Below are 27,184 nucleotides of genomic sequence, written 5' to 3' on the forward strand. Positions count from 1 at the left end.
ACATTTCTAAAATGTTTTATTCAATTCTAAGTTATACACTTTATCATATTTTTAAAATAATATGTCTTTAGTCTCTTGATTAATTTAAAAAAAAAACACAATTGACGCGAATACTTTCAAAGCTACCTGTGGTCGTAAACGAAGAAATTACAATCTGTAGTAAAAAATAGTCAATAGTCACCTGCTCGATGCATCATGCAAATGTCTTTTTAGTTTTTTTTCTGACCACTGATCATTAAAATAATTATTTATATTTATTAACTTGTACACGTTTATTTCCAAATAGTTATATATTGAAATGTGAATATTTACTATCGCCTTATCACTTCATATTATTTCGCTATCAGGTACGTACATCTAGGCCATTTTTAAACCAGAATTATACCAAGAACCATGGTTGCAATGCTCGGGGCGCGTCCATGAGTAATAATATTGTTATATACAATTGTGTCATTACAAGCTCACATTAAATTTAAGTGAAGAATGTGTTACTTTCAACACAATCATCATCAACTTAGTTTTATCGAACTGAACAACACTTTGGTGACAAATTGATTGTTATTCAGGGATAGTATTTCATAATGTCGAGTGACGAGGATAAACCACCTGCGCCTCCAGTGCGCCTTACCAGCAATCGAGCAACTGACCGAGTGGATTCTGTATCTTCGGTTGATATGAGACCACTGCCGAAAGGTACAGTATATGTCTTTAACAATGTAATTTATAATAAAATATGAATAGTTATGTGACACACTAATACATTTATAGAATTCAGGGCATTCACTGTACTGTCATTTGGTATTGATACAATTTTAGTGCTAACATGTGACCTCTAGTCAATCAAATTAATTCCTAAATGTTTTTCAGAACCAGATGATGGTAGTGATAGAAAGAAGAAAACACTCAAAGCTAAAATAAAAGGATCAAAAAGTACTGCCCACAATGATAATAAGCCAAATATTAGTTATCCAACAAATTTTGAACATACAGTTCATGTTGGTTTTGATGCAGTTACAGGAGAATTCACTGTAAGTTTTCACCTTTAATATGTTTAGTACTGCACTATATATATATATATTATTATAGTCCTTAAAAGTCTCATCACTATTGTCTACTAGGTAGCCAATGCTTATGCACAGGATAAAATATAGTCTATGTTATCTAGGTCTTATTAAATTAATTGATTTACTAACATGTTTTACAATAAATATAGTAAAATAATAATAGAAATATTTATTTACAAAAGTTTGTTAGGTTGCACTTTGCATAACAATAATATTAAGCTTAACATCAAGATTTATCCTGTAATTTGCACTGTTAAGCACTGCGAAACGGATTTACTGCTTGAAATTATCACTTATATTAAGGCTTTTATTTAAAAATGTACCCATGGGCTTTTAAGCTTCAATTGCGTTCTAGCTTTGGATTATTTTATATTTGTGGCAATTGATGACTAGGCTCCTAATTTCCCTATAATCTTAGTTTTGTAACACATACAACCACTAACCTACTGGTTTATATCCTAATACCAATAATAAATGCTTTAATTAGTAGATTTTTCTACTGAATATTCATTCAACAACTGTTTTTTTCTATACATATATTTACAACTTATAGCTGCTATAAACAGTATTTTGGATTTTAAATCAGATCAATGAATGAATGCCTTTAGTTACTTATGAAGTATATATAAACAAAATTACCAAATTGCATCTATAGTATTTTATTTACAATGCATTAAATTAATGCATGTTTAGCAAATAGCAAGCACCCAAAATTAAAAGTAAATTAAATGTGAACATAATTTAAATAGATACAATGATTTAATATTCAATAGTAGCCATACCCAAAGACTTTTATAGAGTTCATTGAATGAGACATTGAATAATATAAACATGTAATTGAGTTCCTTGTATTGCCGCCTTTGTTTCAAGCTGCCTATGACAGTAAGTAATTGTAGCATATACCATTTTATACAATTTAATAAAACTTATTTGCTGTTCTCTAGTTTCTTTTACTATGCTGCAGCACTTTCTCTTTACTGTGTGTACATGCATCACAGAGTTGCTCATTAATCCCCCATTCATAAATTTTGGTCTAACTCTTTAAACTAAAGTACTAAAATTTGGTTTAGATTGTTATAAAGAGACAATTTATTAAAACAGTGCAGGAGAAGAATATGTATATATGTACATGATTAAGTTACCATTTCAGTAGCTCATTGTCTATCCAATTGGAAACTAAAGATGTTGCACAACTGTAGTCCATTAATGTACCAATAGAAGTTATTTAATGGACGACTCTGAGAATGACAGATAGTTAAAATGTTAAAAAGTTGCAACTATATAGATAAAAAATGCATGCTAGCATTGTCATTGTGTTATATTTTTTATGTAATATCACTTTGATGTCTCTCTTGGTCATGAATTGAGCATGATTATTGTAGACTTTGATTATTATCATGTAATTGTTTAAGATATACCTAAGGTGGAAAAATTTTAGGGCATGCCAGAAGCGTGGGCGAGGTTGTTAATGGCATCAAATATCAGCAAACAAGAACAAAAGAGTAACCCTCAAGCAGTACTTGATGTTCTGAAGTGGTATGATGCGTCGGCCACCCAACCACCGGTGTCCAAATACATGACATCGGCACAGATGCACACAACACATTCAGGTATTTTTAATAATACATTTTATACAAATAATTATTGGATTTGTATATTCAACATTCCTAGAATTTGTCAGTTCCGTGAAATCATTTGTTATTTTTGTCAAGCATACAACTTGCATTCTTTTGTTTTTTGCTTAGTTAATATCATATAAATTTGAGTTTATGGGGCATGACGCCAGTTGCTTGAAATAATCTTTAGACAACCTGGAGAACTGAGGTAAGATTCTGAGGATTTGTCTCGGAAAAAACAAAAAAGGTTCATTATTGTGATTAACTTTCAATTTAGTGTAACACTTATTGCAGGTGTCTTTAAAAAGTGTGTGTATTTGACTTGAGAAAGCCTGAAATAACTTGTCTTCTTAAATATAGAAGGGACTTATGAACATCACTAAAACAATGAATGTGCTCAAATCTAAGGCCTTAAACTTCCAACTAAGTGTCTGATGCCTTTTCTAACTGACAAGTTTAATGTTCCAGGGTCATCTGTGTCCCGCGTCTCATCAAGCAGTCCCTCATCATCGACACCAACAGATACTGAACATCCGGAGCCACCGCCGCCGCCACCTTCAAGGCCTGATCGTACTAAGAGTATTGTAAGCAGTTATTTTCTTATTATTTAGTTGTGTTTATATATAATTAGATTAGGAATTTAATATGTAATTTTTCAGTGATGATTCAAATTGAAGAAATTTAGTACCCAGTTTAAATTATTTTATTATCAGGCTGGAATTTTTTTTGGCGCCACACCACCCTTGGCATTGGTGTCTGATTTGTAATCCTTTTTTTGTTTTAAAGGCAGGTGATCTGTGTGCGTATGCGCACATAGAAACATCAGACCGGTGTAGATAAGTAGCAGGTTGATTACCTACTTCTTTATTATGATTAATAAATGATGATGAAACAGATACAGAACTATAAGGTTGTATATAGGTTGACCGTTGTGTATATTCTATTTTATAGTACACGAAGCCCATAGAAGAAGAAGAGGCTCCTCCCCCTCGGCCAACGCCTGCGCCTACGACGCCCCCACACGTTCCTCATCCGGCACTAACTACGCATTCTGTGAGTATTCATGTTTTACGTCTGGATTTTTATAATAGCCGTGTAAAGTTGTGTCAGGCGCAGTATAAATATAAAAAAAATATATAGAAATCCGAAGTCTATGGTTCTGAGTCGAGACCAGTATAACTCGTGTGTCAATCAGAACTTGTTTGACGTATAGTAGTAATTGCTTACTAATTTGTGCAATTGACAGGAATTTGCCAATATATTGAATTGTATAATAAAACGTGGAACATGTTTTTTGTATGAAAAGATGGTACAGTTTTTTATTAGTATTAAATTTCCCGACTACATCCTATTTTCTAGTACAATCACACGTCAAACAAATCTAATAGACACAATACTGAGAAGTTTTTCAATCCTGCATGTGTAAAGTCGACGCATACACTGAGTCGTCGGCTAATAAATGTTACTGACAGTAGAAATGTGTACGCAATGCAAGCCTTTATCTATACTTAGCACCTGCGCACGCACTCGTGACTCCTGATTGGTCGTTACGAGTGAGATTGCTTTTCTACAAACACACGATTTGTTGTTATTACTTACATTACTTACGTACGTAATACGCGCAATGGAGAATTTATTTTCTAACGTGGTTTTGAAGACATTATAATTCCTATTAATACTTAACATAATTATGCATATCGATCGTACGTATCCCGTATAAGTACAATTCTTACGCACACACCTCTCCACACCTGCAAGTGCGAGCGAGACAGACAGATAAATATGATTTATGACCCGAAGCCTCAATTTATAATGCGTTGACTATAGCAGCTGTTTTATTTATAACACCTTGGTATTATGTACCTTTTAAAATATAATATACTCTATTCTAGCATACAATTCTTCTCGATTCTAACTATGCAACATAGTCCATAACTAAGATTCGCCAAATCCTTAACACTATTTAGATTAAGAAAACACTTTTTAAACGGATCGAAGCTATGTATTATTATAAACTTATAATGTATTTATTTTACATAATTTCAATTTTTTTCCGACATTTCGCGTGCTTTACAGCGTGCGTGGTCACGGTGACTGAAGACAAAATGTGTTGAATGTCAAAAGTATCACATCTGTAGAGAAAGTTGTGTTTTCTGTATTTATTTCTCCGAAGTTGGTATCGACTAAAGGATGACGATCAATAAAGCACGCAATACGTCGTAAAAAATTAAATTTAAATTTATGCAAATAATTATAAGTTTTTAATAATAATACATAGCTTCAATCCGTTTAAAACGTGTTTTCTTAATGTGTAAAAGCTATGTTAACAAAAGACAATACTACTATTTAGATTGTAATTAATTAATATAAATCACCAGATACCGAGAGCAGAGGTGGTCCCCGCCCCGAGTCTGGATCGTAATAAGAATCCGGCGCACACGCCGCCCGCCCATGCGCCACCTGCCCCGCCCAATGGTGCCCCAGCCACTGACACAGGGTATGTCAGGTACAATATGCTGTTAATTATATCACAAGCAATAACTATCTCTATTTTGTTGTCGAGTTATTTTAAAAGCAATTTCAAACAAATATTCACTTAATTTTTTCTTAGACTTAAAATTATGTGAATAAGTATAAGTTTATAATAATACAAATAGCTTTATTTCTCAGCCTTATTGCTATCTCGCTTTACGGCATAAATGCGTCCTTTTTTCACGTCATCTTTTTTTTCAGACTTAAAATATGTAATGTATCACGCCTATTGAAATAAAATCGAAACCACATTTTATTCGCTTTTTGTTTTGACTTTTTTTATTATCTTATTTGGTGATTACGTCATCTGTAAGTTTACTTTTTTACACATATTACCAACACATTGCCTATACTTGATAACGTATAACAATACGTTTTTTTTACTTTTTTTTGAGGACTCTTCTTACTTTTGCTGATTAGGGGGGGGGGGGATAAACTGCAGCAAACGTAATACATGAACAGCCCCACAGATTAGACGAAAAATATAATAGTTATTGAATTTATTTCAGGAGATCAACAGGCCAACAGCAAAGGAAAAAGAAGATGACGGATGAAGAGATATTAGAGAAATTAAGAACAATTGTTAGTGTTGGAGATCCTAATAGAAAATATACCAAAATGGAGAAGATTGGGCAGGGGTGAGTGCACGAAATATATATTATATATGACTTATTTATTATATATATGTCGCAGATTCAACGCGATTAATAATTGCAAAATTGGTGTTACTACCGTCGTCCGACATTATAACACAGTCAGTGCGCACGTCCGGCGCAGGCGACGTTCGAAACTCAAGTGACTAAAGAATTCACTTACTGCCACGAAACAGTCGCGCCACTGACATTTGGTAAATCACACAGACTAGGCATTGTCAATTGTCAACGTTGACAGTCTTTCTTTACATACCACACCACATTCTACGACTAACTTCAGAGTGGCGGGAATTTTAAAATATTCATTCTCTGACATATATTTGCATATGCACATACATGTGTTGCAGTCCACTACTTACTTAATGAGCCGTTCGATTAACAGCCTAGCCTTTTAACGTTTGTATGATAAGGCCAATCGTACGATACAGTGATCATGTGGCAGAAAAGAAAACATCTGACTTAAAAAATATTTCTTTAAGAGTTTATTACCAGTTCTTCTCTTCCGTTCTACGCCCTTGATTTGAGAACTGGCAGTAAATGTAAAGTTAGATGCTTTTAATGTATATTTATTTTTTGATAAGTGTACATTGTGTTACCTATATGAATAAATGATTTAAAATAATTAAATTGCTTGAGTCAGTCAAAGCTAAATTCACATTATTATTGTCACTACACTTCCATTGTTCTTGTTGTTTTTCATTAAAATTTAGAAAATACCATCAAAGTTGTGGTTTACCGACGCCATATTGACAGTTTGAAGAGTTTAAGAGTGGCAGAAAAGTGGTACTCTATTTAAATGAACAGGCAAGTAATGAAACGTCATCGATCCAAGTCATCTTTGCAAGTCAAGTTTGATCAACTGGCTCAACATCTTTCAGGCCGCTAGTTAAACGGCTAGGCTGTTAATTGAACGTATAATTAAGCTGCGACATCGATATTATTGATTAGCCTACATTTGCCTAACACATGGAAATTAATCACCTTTGGTTTATTTATTTAGAATGATATTGTATTCCTAATTGACATAATTATATCCAAAATATAAACAATGTGTAAAGCCGTAACAGATTAGTTACACGGTATTTAAGATATCGTACAATATAAAAGGATTATTAATAATAGCCATAGTGGTAAATTGCATCATGAGCACATACCATATACACACCCACTTTCACACCATCACACAACACATCTAAATTAGGTATTACTTAGTTAAATGTATTTAATAAGTTATATATATATATATATATATATATATTGTGTTCCATATACAATAAAGCAGAAAAAAATCATGAGAAAAACAGCGAATTAGTTTCGAGATGATTTCTCTAAAACCGATCAGCGGATAAACACTGTTCAATCCGTTAAAATCGCAAAGAGTTGCATTAACTTTTATATTACAGTGCTTCTGGGACAGTCTACACGGCGATCGAGACGTCCACGGGCATGGAGGTGGCCATTAAACAGATGAACCTCAGCCAGCAACCCAAAAAGGAATTGATTATCAACGAAATTCTTGTCATGCGAGAGAACAAGCATAACAATGTCGTCAACTATCTGGACAGTTATCTTGTGAATGAGGTTCGTTATGTACACAACAAACTATTGATCACTATTTATTAATGCTCTCAAACATCACACATGTAAAAAGGATGAACAAATACTTATGAAAGTGTATACACCTGTGATGACATGAGAACGATGTAGGTGATCAGCCTCAGGTCGAGATTTTTTTTTATCTCCAACTCTTTCTTAGTTACTTGGATTTTTTCGACATACCCTCCTGTTATATATTACAAATGATTAAACAATTTTAACGTTTTGTGACCGAAGCATGAGTTTATTTTTTAAAGGAACTATATGATGGTTAAAATATTGTTATAAACACGTAATTTCTATAATATTTATGTAGTCTTTTGAAACTACCCACCTACAATTTTATTTTGTGCGGGTAGTTAGTCTTTTTTTTTATTAAATAGGAACTATGGGTGGTTATGGAGTATCTAGCTGGTGGTTCTTTAACCGACGTAGTAACTGAAACGTGTATGGACGAGGGGCAAATAGCGGCGGTGTGTCGCGAGGTACTTCAGGCATTGCACTTTTTGCATACAAACCATGTTATCCATCGGGATATCAAGTCTGATAATATACTCTTGGGACTGGATGGACAAGTTAAACTCAGTATGTATAGTTTCTTTTTCATACATGTTTTTTATAGATTATTAGATATATATATGTCGCAGTAAAGTAGTTAAATCAGAGAGTTAATTGAATCTCTAGACAGTTAATTAAAAATCGATATTCAGTCAAGTCGTTTTGATTTAAATAAATCGATTCAATTATATGTGATTGATTTTTAAAATAGAGATTCAATTAACTATCTGATTTAACTACTTTATTATTTATATGCTTCTATCTGATAAAATAAATATTTATTCAAGGTAAAAAAAAACTAAATTTATATTTACAATTAACCAAAAACAGTAGATTAGTAAAAGTATATTTGTATATAAATTAATTTATAGGTTTTTTCTCTCTGATTCTAATATATTTATTTTATAATTTATTTATTTATAGACATTTGTATAAATTGAACGCTTGAACTCTCATATTGATAGAAATAGAGCTTTGTTTAATTTTTTTTTCAAAGCATTAAAATCTGAAAATTGAAAGTATTCTGAAAAAAAAGGGAATTTTTTAACAAAAATTACGTTTTTTAGCGGACTTTGGTTTCTGCGCGCAAATATCTCCGGAACAAAACAAAAGGACAACTATGGTTGGAACGCCGTATTGGATGGCTCCCGAAGTCGTCACGAGAAAACAGTATGGTCCAAAGGTACATACAAATCTCTAGAATAAATTTTAAGTAATTCTCTTGAATATAAGAATTATTTTGTAGTCAATTCCAAATTTTTATTATGCACAATTAACTAAATGAATTCATATCTTTCATTTTCGGGGTGTTATGTGTTCGCTTGCGGTAATTCAAAAGTAATTAATTGCGAAGAAAATCTGATTTAAAGTTTATATAATACAAAATAAAAATATATCTAGTTTTTGACTCTTGCCAATATGCCAAATTTGATAATCGGTTTTGAGTCTGGAACATAATTCATTCTGTATATAGGTCTCTACCCATTACACCGTATTATACCATGACCGTCCTATGAACGTGTGAGGCACGGAAAATAATACGACACGGTCTACCTTGCCCACTAAACGGAGCGACGGCGTTTTGTACGCGTATGTAACGCGTACGATGTCCATACGTAACTACGTATATCGTACGCGTACCGAATGACGGATCCGTCATTCTCATGTGCATATCAGACTAGCGGACGTGTGCTGTCATGTCACTATGGCTATTAGAAGAACCGCTAGACAATTGGCAATGTTTGCCATAATATTGGATGATGAAGAAGAAGAACTACTGGATTCACGATTCCATAAAAGAACGAAAAACCAAAGGGGAATATTGGACATTATTTAGGCACAGTGCCGCCTGCGCACAGTGGTTTGGCAACGTCGCGTGTCATGCATGGAGCGTACCAGGAGCGGCAAAATATTCTCATTGAGAATAGTTGCCGCTCCGAGCATGACACGCGACGGTGTTGGTTGGTGACGGAGCGGTCTAGTGAGCATACTTTTCATACAAAGAATATTTTTTTGCCTGACACGTTCATAGCACGGTCATGGTATAATACGGTGTAATGGGTAGAGACCTTATATATTAAAACAATCTAAACCTGATTTGTTTCTAATATAATGTTTTATTTTCTCTTTTATGTTAAACATTTATTAAAAATGTCAAATTGATATTCCTATAAAAATTATATACAAAATAATTTTTTAAATAAATAAAATCAAACAAACACGCAACACGCACGTAATACATACCTATTTCATATACACACTATATGTATTATATTATACTAGGTTCGACAATATATTGTTAATATATACATTTAGTTTTTGTAATTCTTATTGGTGGTTTTTATTCTATTGATAAACATGATTTACATCACTCATTTATCTACTATGTATAAACATGTTTGTACGCATACAACATTTTAAGAGTACTTTATAATTAGATACAAATAAAATTTTAATCCAGGCTAACTTGTAGAAGAAAATAATTAAATTATAGAATATTTATTTCACGATATTTCACTCGTAGAAGTAAGATATTGAAACATAAAGTAATAAAAAATTTACATAAACAAAGTGGGGAATTCTGTTTGTTAAGAAATGTTATCTATGTAAACAAAATAATGTATAAATCCTCTAGATATACCATCCAGTAGCGAGTATAGTAAATACTGAAGCATTGAGGCAACAATATTAGCCGATACTATATATACTTTAGGAGTATGTCACACTGTTCACTATGACAACTTTCAAATTCTTTCTCTTGCTTAATCCTAATCTAAAACAAAGCTTGGACAAATTTTCACGTATTAAAAACATAAAGAACGATAATCATTTTACGCCAAAATATAAATAATACATTATATAAGATTTTTTACCGCTTTATGGTAAAGGTAGAAAGTAGAAAGCCATACGTATACACTCATCATTTGCTCATCAGCTGCTGCTGAAAAAGCTGTTCCTTCTGTAATTGGTGTTGACTTTAGATGTACACAATAGGTTCGTGTATGATAGATATATTCTAAATAATTAAGCCAAATTAAGGTTCTCGGTTTTATTTGCTAGTTTTTTAAAAAAAAATCTCTTTATTATACAAAATAATATAATCATAATATGTTACATTAGAAAACCGCTGTGATTTGTATAAATGTAACCATAGCAGTCTTGTTTAGGAGACAAATGCATATAAAAATAGTTTCTCAATTTCCTTAATTGTTTGTAAACGTTAGGCTATCTACGTATAATATCTGACTGGGTTGTCAATTTCTTAGCCGCCTCAACGTTCTTTGTCCATATACGTTGTTTGCTCTCGATTTACAGCGTCGAATCTGCGTTACCGCTCGAGTCTGTACGTCATGCAGCATGCTTCACTCGTTTTTATGTCATCTCGAAAAAAGTGCTCGACTAGAAGGCATTTACTTACTTATTCTGTTATGGGCAATATTTTGCTGTGTTTAAAAATTCCTCTTAGAATTTTAATTTAAGAATTTCTCCTAAAAATGGTTGGGTAGGTATGGTGTTAATTTTATAAAATATCTGCACGAATTTATATATTTTTAAATTTCCAGGTGGACGTGTGGTCACTAGGTATAATGGCGATTGAAATGATCGAAGGCGAGCCCCCATACCTCAACGAGAACCCCTTACGTGCGCTGTATCTGATAGCCACGAATGGGAAACCGGATATCAAAGACAAAGACAAACTGAGTGCGGTCTTTCAAGACTTCCTCGACCAGTGCCTAGAAGTTGACGTAGAGAGACGCGCAACGGCTCTCGATTTACTTAAGGTATTTCTATTATACAATTCGTTGCGTAATCAAAAATAAATAAATAAATAGCGCTACAACCTTTTTAGGTCTGGGCCTCAGATTTATGTATCTATTTTATGATCATTTGTCAATCTAATAGGCAAGTAGGTGATCAGCCTTCTGTGTCTGGTCTAAGGCAAGCCGGTTTCCTCAGGATGTTTTCCTTCACCGTTCGAGCGAATGTTAAATGCGCACATAGAAAGACAGTCCATTGGTGCACAGCGGTGATCGAACCTACGACCTCTGGGATGAGAGTCGCACGCTGAAGCCACTAGGCCAACACTGCTCTTAGATTCTTACGCTCTTACATTGACATTACCACATCATAAATAATGCTTAATAAGATATATATATACAAGATGTCTTTTCTAAAATATACGACGATATTAAACATAAAAGTTACAACAAAATATTAGTAATTGTTTGTTAAGCAAAAAAAGGAGTTGACAGAAAAATGGCTGATTTAAAAAACCTACCTAGTTTTTTAAAATTATTTCATACAAATTATATATGCAACGGTCGGTCTGTTCGCTGAAAACCAATCTCTTTCAGCCTCCCTAATAACGAAAACAATACTTAGGGTAGAAAGAAGTCTATAACTAAATTAGTAAAAATAAAATTATAAGTAACACTAAAGAGTTATACACAGTGGTGCAACTATACCATCTGGGGCCCGTGGCAATGTCTTTTGATGGGGCCCTATTAGTTTAAATCGTCAGGTTGTACTCAGTTTAATTTTAATGAACTTCGAGGTTTTCAGCATACTCAATTACACGTTGTATATGTCCCACTAATACCACAATAATAACTCCTCTCTTAAACAAGAGGAAATGGTCTGTAGCATCCACACTAGTCTAGCGTATTGCATTCATCCATAGATATCATAGAACATAATGAATTCATCATCTATTCGCTAGCTTTTCGGTGAAGCAAACGTGAGCAAAACTGCATCTTAATATATATAAATCTCCTGTCACGATGTTTGTCCGCGATGGAGTCCTAAACTACTTAATCGATTTTAAATTCAATTGGCACACCGTGAGCAGTCTGGTCCAACTTAAGAGATAGGATAGCTTAGATCTTTAATTATAGTCACAATTTTATTTTATTGCAAATTATTTGTCTATAATTAATTGACAGTCACAATTATCTGTTAACTCCAAAAGATTCTAACAGATGTCGATACTTTTCGACTGGATTGAGTAAGTAATCAATAGATGGCACTTCTAAAGTATAAATTAAATTTATTTTGTAGTAAACAAAATGAAGTGTAAATCAAATTCAAATTATTGTGACGATAATACAGTGAAATTATTCTTTCGTGTCGCGGTATTAAGGCTAACTAAAACCACATTCAGGAGAAACGAAGTTCGCGGGGGCAGCTAGAATACAATAAAATAACATCTTTTTGAGCTTGCATTTTGCCAGCCCTGCTTACGCCACTGGTGGTACAATTACCAAACTTAATAAAAAATTAACTAAAAGCTGTTTGTTCATTGCATTCAGTGGAATAATTATACTTCATAATTGTATTTACATTGAATTACTTCGCGGGGACCACTGCGACTTCTTCAATACAAAGCGTCCCCTCGTGAGCTGTGTGCTACTCAATTGTGATTGAGGCCATCTTAAGTTCTCGTGTCATTTCCCTCTGGTTAGCTGTTTGTCCTCATTTCAAAAAATAACTTTACGGCTGCAACTGCTATGACGTTTTGAAACGCGCTATCGAAGTATTTCCGGCTTAGGATATATACAACTATTCGATGTTAGCCACTGGGGTCGTTGGGCCTTTGAGTGGTTAGACTGGTCGTGGATCCTTCCTTTGGGTCTGAAGAACTGTCCACCATCTTCCACATACTTAAATACGCTTTTATATTTATATTATATTATAAAATAGAGGGCAAACAGGCAGGAGGCTCATCTGATGTTAAGTGATACCGCCGCCCATGGACACTCTTAAGTGCGTTGCCGGCCTTTTAATAATTTGTACGCTCTTTTCTTGAAGGACCCTAAGTCGAATTGGTTCGGAAATACTTCAGTGTGCTTTCCGGCCTAGTAAGAAGAAAATTGTACAAATAACTTAAAGAAATTTTACCAAATCAAGTGCGTAAATAGGAGAACCAACAAATTTCTGTAACTCTCCTTTAATCGGCAACTTTTTGGTTTACAAAGTAATTGTAAGGAACTGCAACTATTACACTTTTTCCACAGCACCCGTTCCTAAAAATGGCTCGACCGCTGGCTTCACTCACGCCGTTAATAATGGCGGCAAAGGAAGCGGCCAAGGGGCATTAGCGACGGCCGGGGGCCCCATGCCCCAACAGGTGCATCCCTTAATAGCTTAGGACTTTGGCTGCGTGTCATACAAATTATATTTTTACAAACGATGCAGTCCAGTAGTAACGAGTGTTCGGCGATGTGACAGAGAGGGATAGGTTTGGCTAACGTTGTCTCTTTTACACCCTTACGGCCAAGTTTTGTCTTCTTTGTTAAATGAACCGTAATATAAAAATATTATATCGCAAATATTGGCAATTATAACTATGCCTCTAAGATAATATAAAACCTTGTTACTCTTTTTTTTTGACAGCTATCGTTATTGATATAAGTATTATCTAGTAGAAATTACCATTGGTATTCGATATGGGAACCGAGCTTCGTTACTAAAACTAACCCGGCAATAATCCACGTAAGGATTCGAGCCGCCGTGCGAAAGAGAAAACGCTATACGAATCTATCTCTTTCTTTCCAACATCGCCGAGTACTACAGTAGACGTAGACGTTATTTATTAGTGACGTGACTCTTGCTGGCGTGTTTTTCGAATAGTGTAGTGTTAGCTGATTCGAATTGTTACGGTTCATCTACAAACGAAGACTGTCACTTTATATATTAGATTTATAAATATTAGAATAGAATTTCGAAATACGGTTTGTTCCACTGTGATTATAGGGGAGGGTAGGAAACACGTCAGCGAGCTAGAGTTATAGAGGAAGCTAAATCGACCCTATATCTATAGCGCTAAAGTACATAATTGCGCTTATGTGTAACAGACAATCTTTCAGCCACGTGTACGCAATATTTCTTAAGTTATAATTTGCTATGTTTAAGGTTCTCGAACTATAGAACTGTCAAATATTTTTATTAATATAAAAAGTATTATGCTTTTGTTGGCTTTGCTATTTATATATTCGCTAATTTTTGTTCGATTTTGAATGTCTTATATTTGTTATATTTTGACACATTGTTAGGCAGCCTCAAATAATATTATTTATGCATTTTTTTATACTGGTTTTTCGCGTGGTTTTATTAACGCGAATGTATTTCAGATTTATATATGATTTACGAATAACAATACAATCAAACGAAAATCAGTGAATTCAGTTATTAACAGAACGTCCTAATTACCCTATATATGTTGTCACAATATGACAACAGATGCAACATGTATGAACAATAGTTTTACACATTAATGAAAAATATTTTAATGCCTTTATGCTGCTGAGCCAGCCAAGGATGAACCCCGTAGTAGAATATGTGATATATTGGTTTGAATTTGGGTTATTTTGTATGAGATCCTTTTCGGCAAATCAAATGAAAATAAACACTCTCCGAACTTATGTTTTGTTCACTGTGTCCTTGTATTAATTGCGGTACAAAGGCATAGTCTATCGTTTGATAGTATTTATTAACATTCCGTTTTATTAATGAGTGATACAGTTTTTGTAATTTTTAATTCGATTATGATTAAGCCTTTGTTGTCGGGAGCTGTCACTTTACACCAGCTATCTGTCAAAGAATGGCGCGAACTCGCGGTGACAGATGTAACACTAAGGCAGAATCATACCTATCATATGTCAAAATCCAATTTTTGACGTACAGTTGACAGACTAAGTGGTAGATTTTTAATCTGTTTGACTTTTTGTTTATTTAGAACGAGTCATTGGCGGAATTGTGATTTACACAGAAGCCGCCATTAAAAGTGAACCGACTTTTTGTTTATGATGATTGAATTTTGTTACGCAGTATTGTTATTCGTAGATATTTTTTACATTTATTGAATTCCTATCAGTATATTTTCGTGTAAGCTTATAAAATTGATTTTGTCATTAATTATTGTTAGTCATGAATAAAAGCATTTACATAGTATTAAGTTTATATAGTCTATTATAAAATAAACAAAATTAAGGATCATTTGGTTAATTTTTGTGGCACAAAAAGTTAATGATAAGTGAATGATAATAAATCCGATAGGAGAGCTAGATTTTTTGTTAGCAAATTAAGATTATAGTGTTGTGCTATTTTCGTTTGGTTTTTCTCTTCTTTTTGAATTAATTACATCATGTGCTGTTAATTTACCTAATCAGCGACCTGTCTAAAAAGTTTACTCTTGATTAATATAGTGAGGAGAACTAAAATAACAATTAACTAATCAACGACTCCGAGTACTACTGTTAGTGTTTGATGTTCTGAACCCAAAAAATGGGGGGGGGGCAGTCACTTATGTATTATTATATATTTTTTAAATAACATAGTGTGTACAGAAATTTTCGAGTTTTACATTCAGTACGATACCATAGAATCGATACGATACCTAGAGATTCTTTTCTTTTCTTTGTTCCTTACGAATAAAACTAAAATATTTTTACACGTATTACGAGTCCTTATAAAGCTAGCTCTGTCTTTTTGGTAATATTTGAAACTATTTGAGATTAAATCATCCGTTACGACAATAGTAGGTAATAATCGAATTGCGTATTTTTTTCTTAAGATTTGTCTCTCTGCTTTTATTTAGGTTGTGCCGAAAGAAGCTTTTTTCGCTTATAAATAAGGGTGAGATTAGTATAAACGTAGATAAACTGAAGACTGTTCATGCAATTTTAAAATTTAATTCACGAGGCCGCGTAGTCCGTCTATGATATACTATGACAATGCCATCACAATAAATTTTCCATTCTTTTTTCAGTCATGCCCCACTTTTAACCTGTTTAAAATTCTTGCTATGTATATAATTTTTAATTAATTTTATTGTAAGAAACTTAAAAGGATTTTATGACACTATAACTTATAACGTAACACGATTAGTCAATTTTCAAAAGAATGAAAACTGATTGAAAATTTCAAATAATTTTATAATTTACTTAACAGTTTTCCCCCCTGTGGCGTAGGCTCACGTTGGGTAACCCTGATACAGCCCTATACATGACACATACTATATTAAGATATATACTGTGACAAAATTGTTCAATTAGAGGTATTTTTTACTTGTTTTAATAATTGAAAATTCTTTGTAAAGAGGTTGTTCACAATGTTCGTAATGTAATGGGATATTTTATATCAACTCTATGGATAATTCAAGGGTATAAACTATAAACGAAGAATTTGATAAATCGAAAAAGTTGTTATATTCAGGTACGTTATAATAACTGTGTTACATTTTTAGCGTCTTCAATTAAAAATAAAGCATTCATAATTCTGGCCAGTTTACACAGTACACGTATTAATACGCCTAATAATGCCTTCTTATCTGTGCAATAGCTCGGACTACGCGACCTTCGGCCATGTTTTCCATGTTTTATGAATATTTCCAAAGAAATTTAGAATTTTCGTTGCCTATTCGCTCTTTGCACCACGGCCTAGACTTTATTTTTCATCTGTAACAGCTTGCGTTCCAAGTGTCACCCTCGGAATCGCTGAGGCAGTTGGCCTATTATTGTACAGATGAGCCAACCTATGAGAGCTTGAAGAAAGTACTCCATTAATTTTATAAATTAGTCTTTTACGAGTGTAATTGTGATCTTGAAGATGAATTTAAGATAAGAATTAACTGTAATTATATGTAAACTAATTCAAAAAATGTATAATGTAATATTATGTATGAAACATGCAGTTTTTTATTTATTAAACACTAGTGCCATGTATGAGCATCTTGTGGATAAATTATGAACCTATAATAAATACCAGATTCACCCTAATGTAGTGTGTTTTGATTTTTATATTGATAATAGTAAAATTTCTTTCTTTAACAAATCTTTTCGATTAGGAAAAACACTTTTTGAACACTTCTCTATTGAAGACGAAAATAGAGGACACCGTGAGTCATTTCTGCAAAAACCCGTCATCTTTTAGTCGATACCAACTCCGGAGAAATAAATACAACTTTCTCTACAGCTGTGATACATTTGACATTCAACACCTTTCGACTTCAAAGCACGCGAAACGTCGGGAGAAATTTAGAATTATGTCAATAATAATACATAGCTTTAATCCGTTCAAAAAGTGTTTTTCTTAATGTGTAAAAGGTATTTTAACAAAAGACAATACTATCTTTTTGATTGCTCTTCATCTGCTAGAGTGCACTTATAACAGAGTGCTCCATGTGAGCGTAATTGGCAGTTTGACCCCGTAATACTATTGAACTTGTTATGCGCCTAGCAGGTAGAACACTTAATTGCGTGCGGCAATAAAACTACTTACGGCATGGGCAAGGCCGCGACGACCCTCGGCAGAGCCTGTGTGCCTACGAAGCGCCTCTTTACGAACCTCAATATTTCCAACGTATTTTTTTAATTATTTGGTCATTTTGATCGAATATATATTTTCCTTATTAGGTAAAACCAGGTTGAAGCTATGTATAAACTTATAATTATTTTAAATAATTTTAAATGATTCCATTACAGTGGTCACCGCACGCTGTAAAGCACGCGAAACGTCGGGAGAAATCCGGTAAAAAGTGTTTTCTTTAAATGTGTAAAACCTGAGTTAATAAAGGACTAGGTAAACCCAGTTCACTTTTGTAGCTTCAGCGGTATCATCTTAAATTAAAGACAGAAAGCGAAATATATGTTTTGTTATTCTGCGCCTAATGTCAACTACGAACAAATCGATACTCCATTACAAAGATTACGTTGTGTAAGTGTAACAAAAATTATTTCAGTTGCGGCGCCTGTGTTACACTTACTTACACACTTCGGTGACAGGGGCATGGGTAACTGAAACATGGGATTCCGCCCAAGAAATTATCATAATCTCGAATCCCGATCTTCTTTTCATAAACTGAAGTAAAACGGAACAAGTACTATGTTGCCACATAGTTGAGGGTGCAACTTGCTCTGTTATATCTGGCTAGAAGGACTTTGCGGCTGTGAGGCACGGACTATCAAAGCCGCCTGCTTCGCATCAGCTGGATCCAAATAGAGATGAAAATGTCCTTCAACGAATCGGGACGACACGAAAGTATATCCAGAATGTTAAAATACATACATGCATATCTCGGACATGTCATCATGAATACGACCTGTTACAGCTATCGGCAATGTTAGAACTGCGTATAAGTTAATAAAAGAGAAGCGTATCACACCCCAGATGGCGCAAATTCTTACAGGGCACGGAGCCTTTGCACATTACCTGCATAGGTTTAACATTAGGACAAGCCCAACATGTGCCTGCAGTAATGAAGAACAAGCCGTGGAACATGTGCTTCTACACTGCCCTATATTCGCATCGTCCAGGCACGACCTGGAGCAACAAATGCAGATGACTGTAGACCGTGACGGCCTACAGGACATGTTAATAAAGCACAGATCGTGCCTGGAACGGTTCTGCGAAATAATTATTAAATATTTTAAGGAGGCAAACAAAACCGAAAGAGCGGGTCTCGCGAGGAATTGCGCCCCGGCTCGCCCATGAATATTGTAAATAAAAATATTACCGATGCAGCCGGGGCGTATTTCGCGACGCGTAGCTCGTAAATGTATCTTGTTTTTATTTTGGAAAAAAGTGCCTGGACACTATGGCAGGTAGTGTTATTAATTTTAAAAAAAAGATGGACAAAAGACGGGGGACGGGCTGGTTGAAAAAGTCGTGGTTGCGGAACGTACGGGATTGGACCGACGTGGAACACACATCATCCGAGGAACTGTTAAGGCTAGCACAACATACCCGGCAATTCAAGATATTAACAGCCAACCTTTAGAAATAAAGCATAACTGAAAAAGTTATTGGCCATCAGGAAACTACAGAGGATCCAGGGGAGACTACGCCAACGACAGTTGAAAGACGTTAGAACGTACGCAAAATCATGGACGTATCATGTTTTGTGTCACAGTGATTGTGATTTAGGGGTAAACAATGTCTACGTTACTACCTTTTCTTTTTCTTTCTCTTTCGCTGAATGTTTTACAATTTATATTAAGCGTCGAACCCAACCCAACCAACTAAACTAAGATCAAAAAACTATAATACTCCAAGCTAGCCACTAGTTTATACAATTGGAATGTATTTTTAATTAATATTTAAAATTACTGGCGTGTCAATGTATATATAGATTGTTGACCAATCACAATCCAAAGGAAACACGCCATTTTGTATTAAAATCTCCCTTTCTAATTAAATTGTCAAAATTCTTAAGTCAAGATCGATAAAATCGATAACCCGACAGTTATCGGTCTTCTTACTTCGTCGTTAATTATAGCAATAAATAGTTAAATTATAAATACATATAACAAAATTCATATAGTAAAAAGCAAATTATTTACAAAAATATTTATTGTTAGTCACAAGCCATAATCAGTAGATATTACACATCTTACAAGGATACTAAACAATATTTGATAATAGAATTATATTTATCATGACTTCAATGTGGTAACCAATGTTACATTATGCAAAATAACAAATTGTAGCCTAAATATAATTATATAATTAAAAATAACCTCATTACATTTATACAATTATTATTGGAACAAAAGGCTCTTATAAGTAACCGCTCTTATTTATTACATAAATAAATATTAGAAATAATTTGTAAATAGGTATTGTGAACATACAGTTAAGTACAATTTGATGACATTGAGTAGACAATTCTCTACAAGAAATTTCTAATCATTTCTCTCCTCCGCCGGTATGAAGTCAATAGATGCCGAATTAATACAAAAACGTTTCTTGGTGGGTGCCGGCCCGTCATTGAACACGTGTCCAAGGTGAGCTGAGCACTTGGAGCATCGCACCTCAGTTCGCACCATACCTGGTCGTGTTAAAACCAGTAATATATTCGCCCCAACTATGTTCATTCACCAAAGCACAAAATATCACATATAATGATTCCATGATTCCAATGGTTTTCGTTTCGTGTGGTGGTTGGCGACGCAGCAGCAGCAGTCGACGTCCAGGTGCAGCCATCCGGAGAAGGCAGGACAGGACAAGGTGGATCAAGGAGTGTTGGCAATGCAATTATGTCATGCACATTCCATGTTAGATGCAAATATGATGCCATGTTAGTGGTAATGTAATTGAAAAGATGTGATAAGCAATGGAACAGAACAATAATATAATAAATAAAATTGTGCTTGTCATTGAGTTACAATTAATAAACAAAATATATTTTAAATATCAGTAATAGAAGAACCCAATTTGTCAAGTAAAGGTTTAGATTTACACCAAAATTATGTAGCCAAATATAAACAGCAATATTAATATACAATAATAAACATACATTTTTGTGAAGGACAGGAATAAATCAAGATGGAAAATGGAATAGGGAAGAGAAAAAAATAATAAAAACATATTAGCACCATTTTCCCAACACCATATTGATAATAATTTGACTGATTTTAATAAATATAATATACAATAGATTGGGTATATAAATGTTTATTGTTTTTGAAACTTGATAGACTTTGCAGACTTAAAAATACTTTATATATATATAAATTCATAATAAGTACGGTCCAATATTGTTGTTAAGTTATCCTATTATTAGTAAAACAAAAACACTTGGCAATGAATTGTCATAATAAATGATAAATCCATGATAACAACAATCTTTTCACATTAAGCATCATGTTATCTAGAATATCTGTCTAAATGTGTTAATGTATTTACCATAATGCATTTACATTACAGTTATACGTAATAAAGTATTTAAAATAAGGCTAGTCAAATACTTAAGGTGAAATCATGTACTGACATCTAAAATTGATTTTGAGATGGAAAAGTATTATATAAAAATGCTTGTAAGAGCACTTTTATGGCTGCATTACACAACCTGAAATATCTAAATTTGAGTCACACCTAATTAAAATAATAAATGTTGCTAAAGGCTGTTTGACTATTTAACACAGGAAATCATTTGAATATTAAACTTTAAATTTTTCCAATTTTAAGTTGAGAACATCTATTGAACCAGTGAGAATGTATGTATATCTAATTCAAACTGAGTGAGTATTATTATATTTAAATGGCATTGGCTAGCTAAAAGACCTTGTTAGTTTTATGGTACAATAAATAGCAATTGACATTGATATTTGTTCTACTTGATTGAATGTTGCATAATAATGAGATTGAATCAATTTTTTATCAAGTAATAGTCACAACTATCATGAAGGATAAAATACAATGCAAACTGGTTTTATAAATATAGTAAACCTTTAAATATAACTGTTTACTCTTTGATGTATAATAATTATAATTTGATACCCCTTAACAGTCAAGCTTACATTGCATTATATTGTCTATTAAGTAACATTCATAACAAAACAACATATCTAAAGCAATGAAACAACTCAACAAATTTAAAATAACATATTTCTAATAATGATTTTTGTTTTCTTATGAAAGAAATGGTGGAATCTTGGAATTTAATAAATTATGTTCACATTGATGAGCCATGTAGTAGTAGCCACAAATGAATAAAGCAGTGAATTAAGGAAAGTTTCACAAGTATTTAATAAAAAATTTAAATACATCTTGGCTATAAAACTATGATATAATGCTTGTTCTACTTTCTAAAAATATTTGTTAGTGTAAATAAGATTAAACAAAACATACCAGCACTGGTATCCTGGCGTAATGTTACTTTTTCCTTAGCTAGAACATCATTGAATGCTGGCCAACCACATCCAGAATCATATTTTGATTTTGATGTAAATAATTCCTGTCTACAAACTATACACACATATAGGCCTTCCTCATAAAATTTATTGTAACGACCTGAAAGAACATCAAAATAAAGAAAAATGCTTATGAATATTATATTTTTATTAAATATTTAATACCGGTATAAGGTCTCTCGGTTCCTGCTTCCTGCGTGACATGATATTGGAGTGGCGTTAATCTTTTTTTTATCGACTCCTTGTCTTCCATGGCTCTCCAAACAAGCGCTGTAAGCCGTATTATAAATGTAGTATGACGACGAAGGTGCGTTTAATCATAGGCAAAATATTACATTAAATGTAATTTACAGTTACTAGTTAAAAAACACGGTAAATACCAGTGGTAAAAGGATGTCGCAACTGATAGCTTTTATTCGACAGAACAGTTTTTCTAAATATAGTCATTAGTGGCCGTAATACACGCATAACTACATCACAAAATTCCAGTACTATCAAAAAATCTTAGCATAACGTTACGTAATAACCAAGATAGTAAAATACTGATATGAATTTAAAGTTTTGACTATAATTTAGTTTGGATAATAATGCATAGAATATTATAGATGAATGTTATTTTTTTTTAACAAATCGAAAAAACATAATTTCCAATAATGACGAATGTGACAACTGATAGCAATGTGCCAATGTCAATTTTACGTTATAATATGCTTCTAAATATTCTTCGTTTTTCGACATGCGTCACGATGGCGCCTGATGAAAATGGTCATGACCAAGCGTGAGATAATGTCATTCCCATACAATTTAGTTTAGCTTTTTGGTGTACGCTAGTCTAAGGCCCTCCTTTATCAAATGTTAATTGTTAATTTATTCAGAACTCAGAGGTAACAGTTGCTTGACATTTGCAATCTAGTTCCTACTGTAACGATGTCTTTGAACTGTGTGAACGTAGGCTTCTGCCACAACACAGTTTAACCACAGTTAAAGCTTAAACCTAAGGAGTCTTCCAAGGGAGGAGTAGCGATAAAGGGTGCATTTTTAGCGGAAATCAAACTTTTATATTTTTTGGGGTTTAATTGGACCAGATTTAGTTGTCAGACACAAGTTTGTTCCTATACTCATACAGCTACCGAAGAAATACCTGAATATAATTTTTTTTTACGTTGCTGATTGGGTCTAAAGGATTTTGCTTAGGTATAGTCCCCTCTACATGTTTTTCGAATGTATATGATTATAGGTGGTCAGTAGTGTATTCTTGCCTCCTAATACAAAAAGATTTTAAACCGCTGCTTTTGTTTTTTTTTTCATACAAATCGTGCAGAGCGGCTCTGGGTCTAAGAGTGACTAAAAGGCCCAAAGCTGAGATATCGAATAACGTCCAGTTTCGCGGTCATTTGGAAGGGAAGGCTAAATTAGCCTCCAAAAAGCTTGGTGTGCTCAGCGAGGCGAGACGGTACTTCACTCCGGGCCACCGCTTGCAACTCTATAAAGCGCAAATTCGTCCCCACATGAAATACTGTTCTCACCTCTGGGCGGGAGCTCCCCAGTACCAGCTCCTTCCACTAGACCGTATTCAACGAAGAGCGGTTCGAATCGTCGACGACCAATCACTTTCCGTGCGGCTTGATCCTTTGGCGTTGCGTAGAGATGTTGGGTCCCTCTGCATCTTCTACCGCATTTACCATAGGGAGTGTTCAGAAGAGTTGTTCGGTCTAATACCCGCAGCTGAGTTTCATTTTCGGACGTCAAGGCAAAATACAAAATACCATCCGTATCACCTCGACGTCCGTCGTTCCACAACTGAGCGTTTTCTAAGGCAGTTTTTGCCGCGCACCACCACTATGTGGAACCAGCTGCCCAGTGAAGTATTTCCGAACGAATTCTACTTAGGGTCCTCCAAGAAAAGAGCGTACCAATTCTTGAAAGGCCGGCAACGCACTTGCGAGCCTTCTGGCAATGTGAGTGTCCATGGGCGGCGGTATCGCTTCACATCAGGTGAGCCTCTTGCCCGTTTGCCTGCTATTACATTTAAAAAAAAAAGATTGGCCGACAGGGAAATGCCATGCAACTCGAGACGGTCAACACCCCCGAACAAAATTACTCCTTTTGCCAACTCATTACAGGCCTGGATTTTATTTCTTTTAAATTGCATCGCCACAATCTGAAATTTAGGTCGACACGGCTCTATTTCGGCACACTGGCTTCATGTTAGCAGGTTACCATGATCTGGGTACCATTCCAGAACGTTATGAAAACGGTAAAAAAGACGATAAAAGCTTTAGGAAATAGTTCACAACAACACAAGCTCCCCTTTGATTGCAAAACGGATCTTCCTGTGATCCAAATAAATATCAAATACATCACCTACTCATACCCCCTACCCAAAAAGAAAAGATAGGGTAGGCCTGAGCCTATGCTACCATGCGATACATCATGTCGTACTGGGAACCGTAGCAGCTGAGGCCCACCTCCTCCCCAAAAAGAGTTTATTAGATGTAGATAATATTATAGGTGAGGTGAGGCGCTATCACCACAGTGTCTCACTTGATAGTAAAATAAATGTGTTCTGTGTTCGCTAGCGCTAGCGATACTCGATAGTTGTTGGTGTGGCTGTGCATTTTTATTTGTAAAATTAAATTTGTTTTAAACATTTAATTTAGATAAATTAATGGACAGAGCGATTAAATCTCATGTACTAAGATGAGTTTTTCTATTGACGAAGTGAATTTCCTCGTATACCGATACTTACAAGAGTCCGGTAATATGATAGACTTGTTAGTTGTTGATATTTCTTCAACAGAAGTTTGAATATATAGTTAAATAAATCTATTTGTTTAGGTTTTCACCATTCAGCATATACTTTTGGGATTGAATCGCACATTTCACAAAGCAATATAAATGGAGCCCTTGTACCTCCAGCAGCTCTTCTCAATATTCTTCAAAAAGGCTTACAGTATACCGAAGCGGAGATAACATTGGGCGAAGACGGTACCTTACTACATATAACTTACTGTTCATATGATTAAGTAATACAATTTATAGTAACTGTAATAATTTTTAGGTTCTGAAACCAGACTAACTGAAAGTCTCAGTTTAATAGATGCTGTCACACCAGATATTGTGGCCGCACGTCAAAACGCACACAATGCTCTGAAACAAGCTAATAAAGAAACAGGTTCTGGCAGTGAACAGAATGGTGTTGAGGTTTGCATTACAGAATTTTGTGTTAATAGCTTCCAATTGTTAATATATCCATTCATTATTAAATTGATACTTCTAGGTTCCTACCTGCACAGCTCCAACTACAACGGGTGGTGCTGAAACCCCTAGTGCCCCTGAAAGCATGGAGACTGATCAATCCATTGAAATACCACCTAGTAAAGCCACAGTACTAAGAGGTCATGAGTCTGAGGTGTTTATTTGTGCTTGGAATCCTAGCACAGATTTATTAGCAAGTGGTTCTGGAGACAGCACAGCCAGGTTACTTATATAAATTTCTTGTTGTAATTTAAGTTGAACATAAAAAAAGGATTACAACCAAATTATTATTTATTACATTTAAATGTGGTAGTTGATTAACACTAGTGTCATATATATTAAAAACATATATTTATGAAGTTAGATGGTACAAAAAATTATAAGATATAGAATTTGTCATTGATTTTCTTTGTTTGTAGTTGTGGTCAAAACTGAACAATCAAATGAAATGACTGTTTCACAAATATACTATTGGTGTTCGTAAGCTTGTGTCTTACTGCTTGACCCACAAGCCTGTGTATTCTACTGTACTATAATAAATATTTATCATCCCTGACTATATCATGGTTAAGATATATTATGAGATTAATGTAAGAATTTCTTTTATCCCAGGAAATATAGACTAAATTGTTACATATTTTCAGAATTTGGGATATGTCTGATAATCCAACAAGTATTCCAAATCAACTAATATTAAGGCACTGTATTCAAAGAGGTGGAGCAGAAGTACCAAGTAATAAGGATGTCACATCACTTGATTGGAATGTTTGTATAATTTACTATACTGTTTCCATTTTGATATATAAAATAATTAATTATTATGATATAAGATAAAAAAAATATTTAAATCTTAAATGATTCCAGCAACTTCAATTTCAATGTACATAATTAAATGTTAAATCTTTATATAAAGAATGATGATACCGAATTATATCAATAGTATCCAAATATTCAGGTCTTAATTTTATATTTTTCTTTTAGTGTGATGGTAATCTATTAGCCACTGGTTCTTATGATGGCTATGCCCGTATCTGGACAACCGATGGGAAACTTGCCTCAACATTAGGTCAACATAAAGGACCAATATTTGCTTTAAAATGGAATAAAAGAGGCAATTATATATTGAGTGCAGGGGTAAGCTTTTGTTATAATAAATATGATTAAATATTTTATGCGTAAATAATATTTTAAAGACAAATATTGTATCTTTTACTGGTTTGTTTTGATAAATCTAACTGCTTCATGTATGTTAGAAATTGTCACAAGAATTATAATACTTATTTCAATGAATTTCTTTTTGTTATTTTAGCTAGAAACAATAACAGAAGAATTTTTGTTTTTTTAGCTTAACATGATTTTTTTATCAATAATTATTTTTAATTTTTATAAATCATATGTTAAATTTCATATTAAAGGTATTAAATTGTATCTATCGTCTCTAATAGCTATTGCATTATCATCATCAGATAATTACAACTTTTTAAATTTCAGGTTGACAAAACAACTATTATTTGGGATGCAGCCTCTGGCCAATGCACTGAACAGTTCTGCTTCCATAAAGCACCAGCGCTAGATGTAGATTGGCAAACTAATACCTCATTTGCATCCTGTTCAACGGATCAGAGCATCCAAGTGTGTAAACTGAATGTTGATAAGCCAATAAAGAGTTTCTTAGGTCACACAGTAAGTATTATTTTTCAATATTAATATTTTAAATA

The 27,184-nt window shown here is 33.8% G+C and overlaps 3 protein-coding genes across 6 annotated transcripts; 2 read left to right on the plus strand and 1 right to left on the minus strand.

Moving 5' to 3' along the window:
• Nucleotides 1–218: 218 nt before the first annotated feature.
• LOC123717649 (serine/threonine-protein kinase Pak) lies at nucleotides 219–17,294 on the plus strand. 3 transcript variants are annotated; one of them, XM_045673735.1, is made up of 14 exons: nucleotides 219–347; nucleotides 567–693; nucleotides 868–1,028; nucleotides 1,935–1,946; nucleotides 2,503–2,674; nucleotides 3,149–3,264; nucleotides 3,632–3,733; nucleotides 5,059–5,186; nucleotides 5,722–5,850; nucleotides 7,269–7,446; nucleotides 7,845–8,046; nucleotides 8,586–8,701; nucleotides 11,082–11,300; nucleotides 13,533–17,294. In XM_045673735.1, exons 2-14 carry the CDS (start codon nucleotides 582–584, stop codon nucleotides 13,614–13,616), a joined length of 1,731 nt encoding a protein of 576 aa, XP_045529691.1. In that variant the 5' UTR covers nucleotides 219–347; nucleotides 567–581; the 3' UTR covers nucleotides 13,617–17,294. The 3 variants fall into 3 exon arrangements, with proteins under 3 accessions (XP_045529691.1, XP_045529692.1, XP_045529693.1); XM_045673736.1 differs by having other exon boundaries at nucleotides 5,059–5,177; XM_045673737.1 differs by lacking the exon at nucleotides 1,935–1,946.
• Nucleotides 17,295–19,848: 2,554 nt separating this feature from the next.
• On the minus strand, nucleotides 19,849–22,846 carry LOC123717650 (methionine-R-sulfoxide reductase B1). Of its 2 annotated transcripts, none has more exons than XM_045673738.1 (4): nucleotides 22,589–22,846; nucleotides 22,374–22,478; nucleotides 22,147–22,308; nucleotides 19,849–20,380 (listed from the first exon to the last, which is right to left on the minus strand). In XM_045673738.1, the coding sequence occupies exons 1-4, from the start codon at nucleotides 22,674–22,676 to the stop codon at nucleotides 20,199–20,201; spliced, it is 537 nt and encodes a 178-aa protein (XP_045529694.1). In that variant the 5' UTR covers nucleotides 22,677–22,846; the 3' UTR covers nucleotides 19,849–20,198. The 2 variants fall into 2 exon arrangements, with proteins under 2 accessions (XP_045529694.1, XP_045529695.1); XM_045673739.1 differs by having other exon boundaries at nucleotides 19,849–20,344; nucleotides 22,589–22,845.
• A 1,943-nt stretch (nucleotides 22,847–24,789) lies between these two features.
• On the plus strand, nucleotides 24,790–27,143 carry LOC123717698 (F-box-like/WD repeat-containing protein TBL1XR1). The gene is given in 8 exon segments (XM_045673839.1): nucleotides 24,790–24,966; nucleotides 25,047–25,196; nucleotides 25,270–25,412; nucleotides 25,489–25,688; nucleotides 26,111–26,231; nucleotides 26,448–26,600; nucleotides 26,958–26,991; nucleotides 26,994–27,143. Coding segments are annotated over 8 exon segments (873 nt in total). The 5' UTR covers nucleotides 24,790–24,908; the 3' UTR covers nucleotides 27,008–27,143.
• Nucleotides 27,144–27,184: the final 41 nt, after the last annotated feature.

The sequence above is a fragment of the Pieris brassicae genome, chromosome 13, assembly GCF_905147105.1.
Source record: "Pieris brassicae chromosome 13, ilPieBrab1.1, whole genome shotgun sequence".
NCBI lineage: Eukaryota > Metazoa > Arthropoda > Insecta > Lepidoptera > Pieridae > Pieris > Pieris brassicae.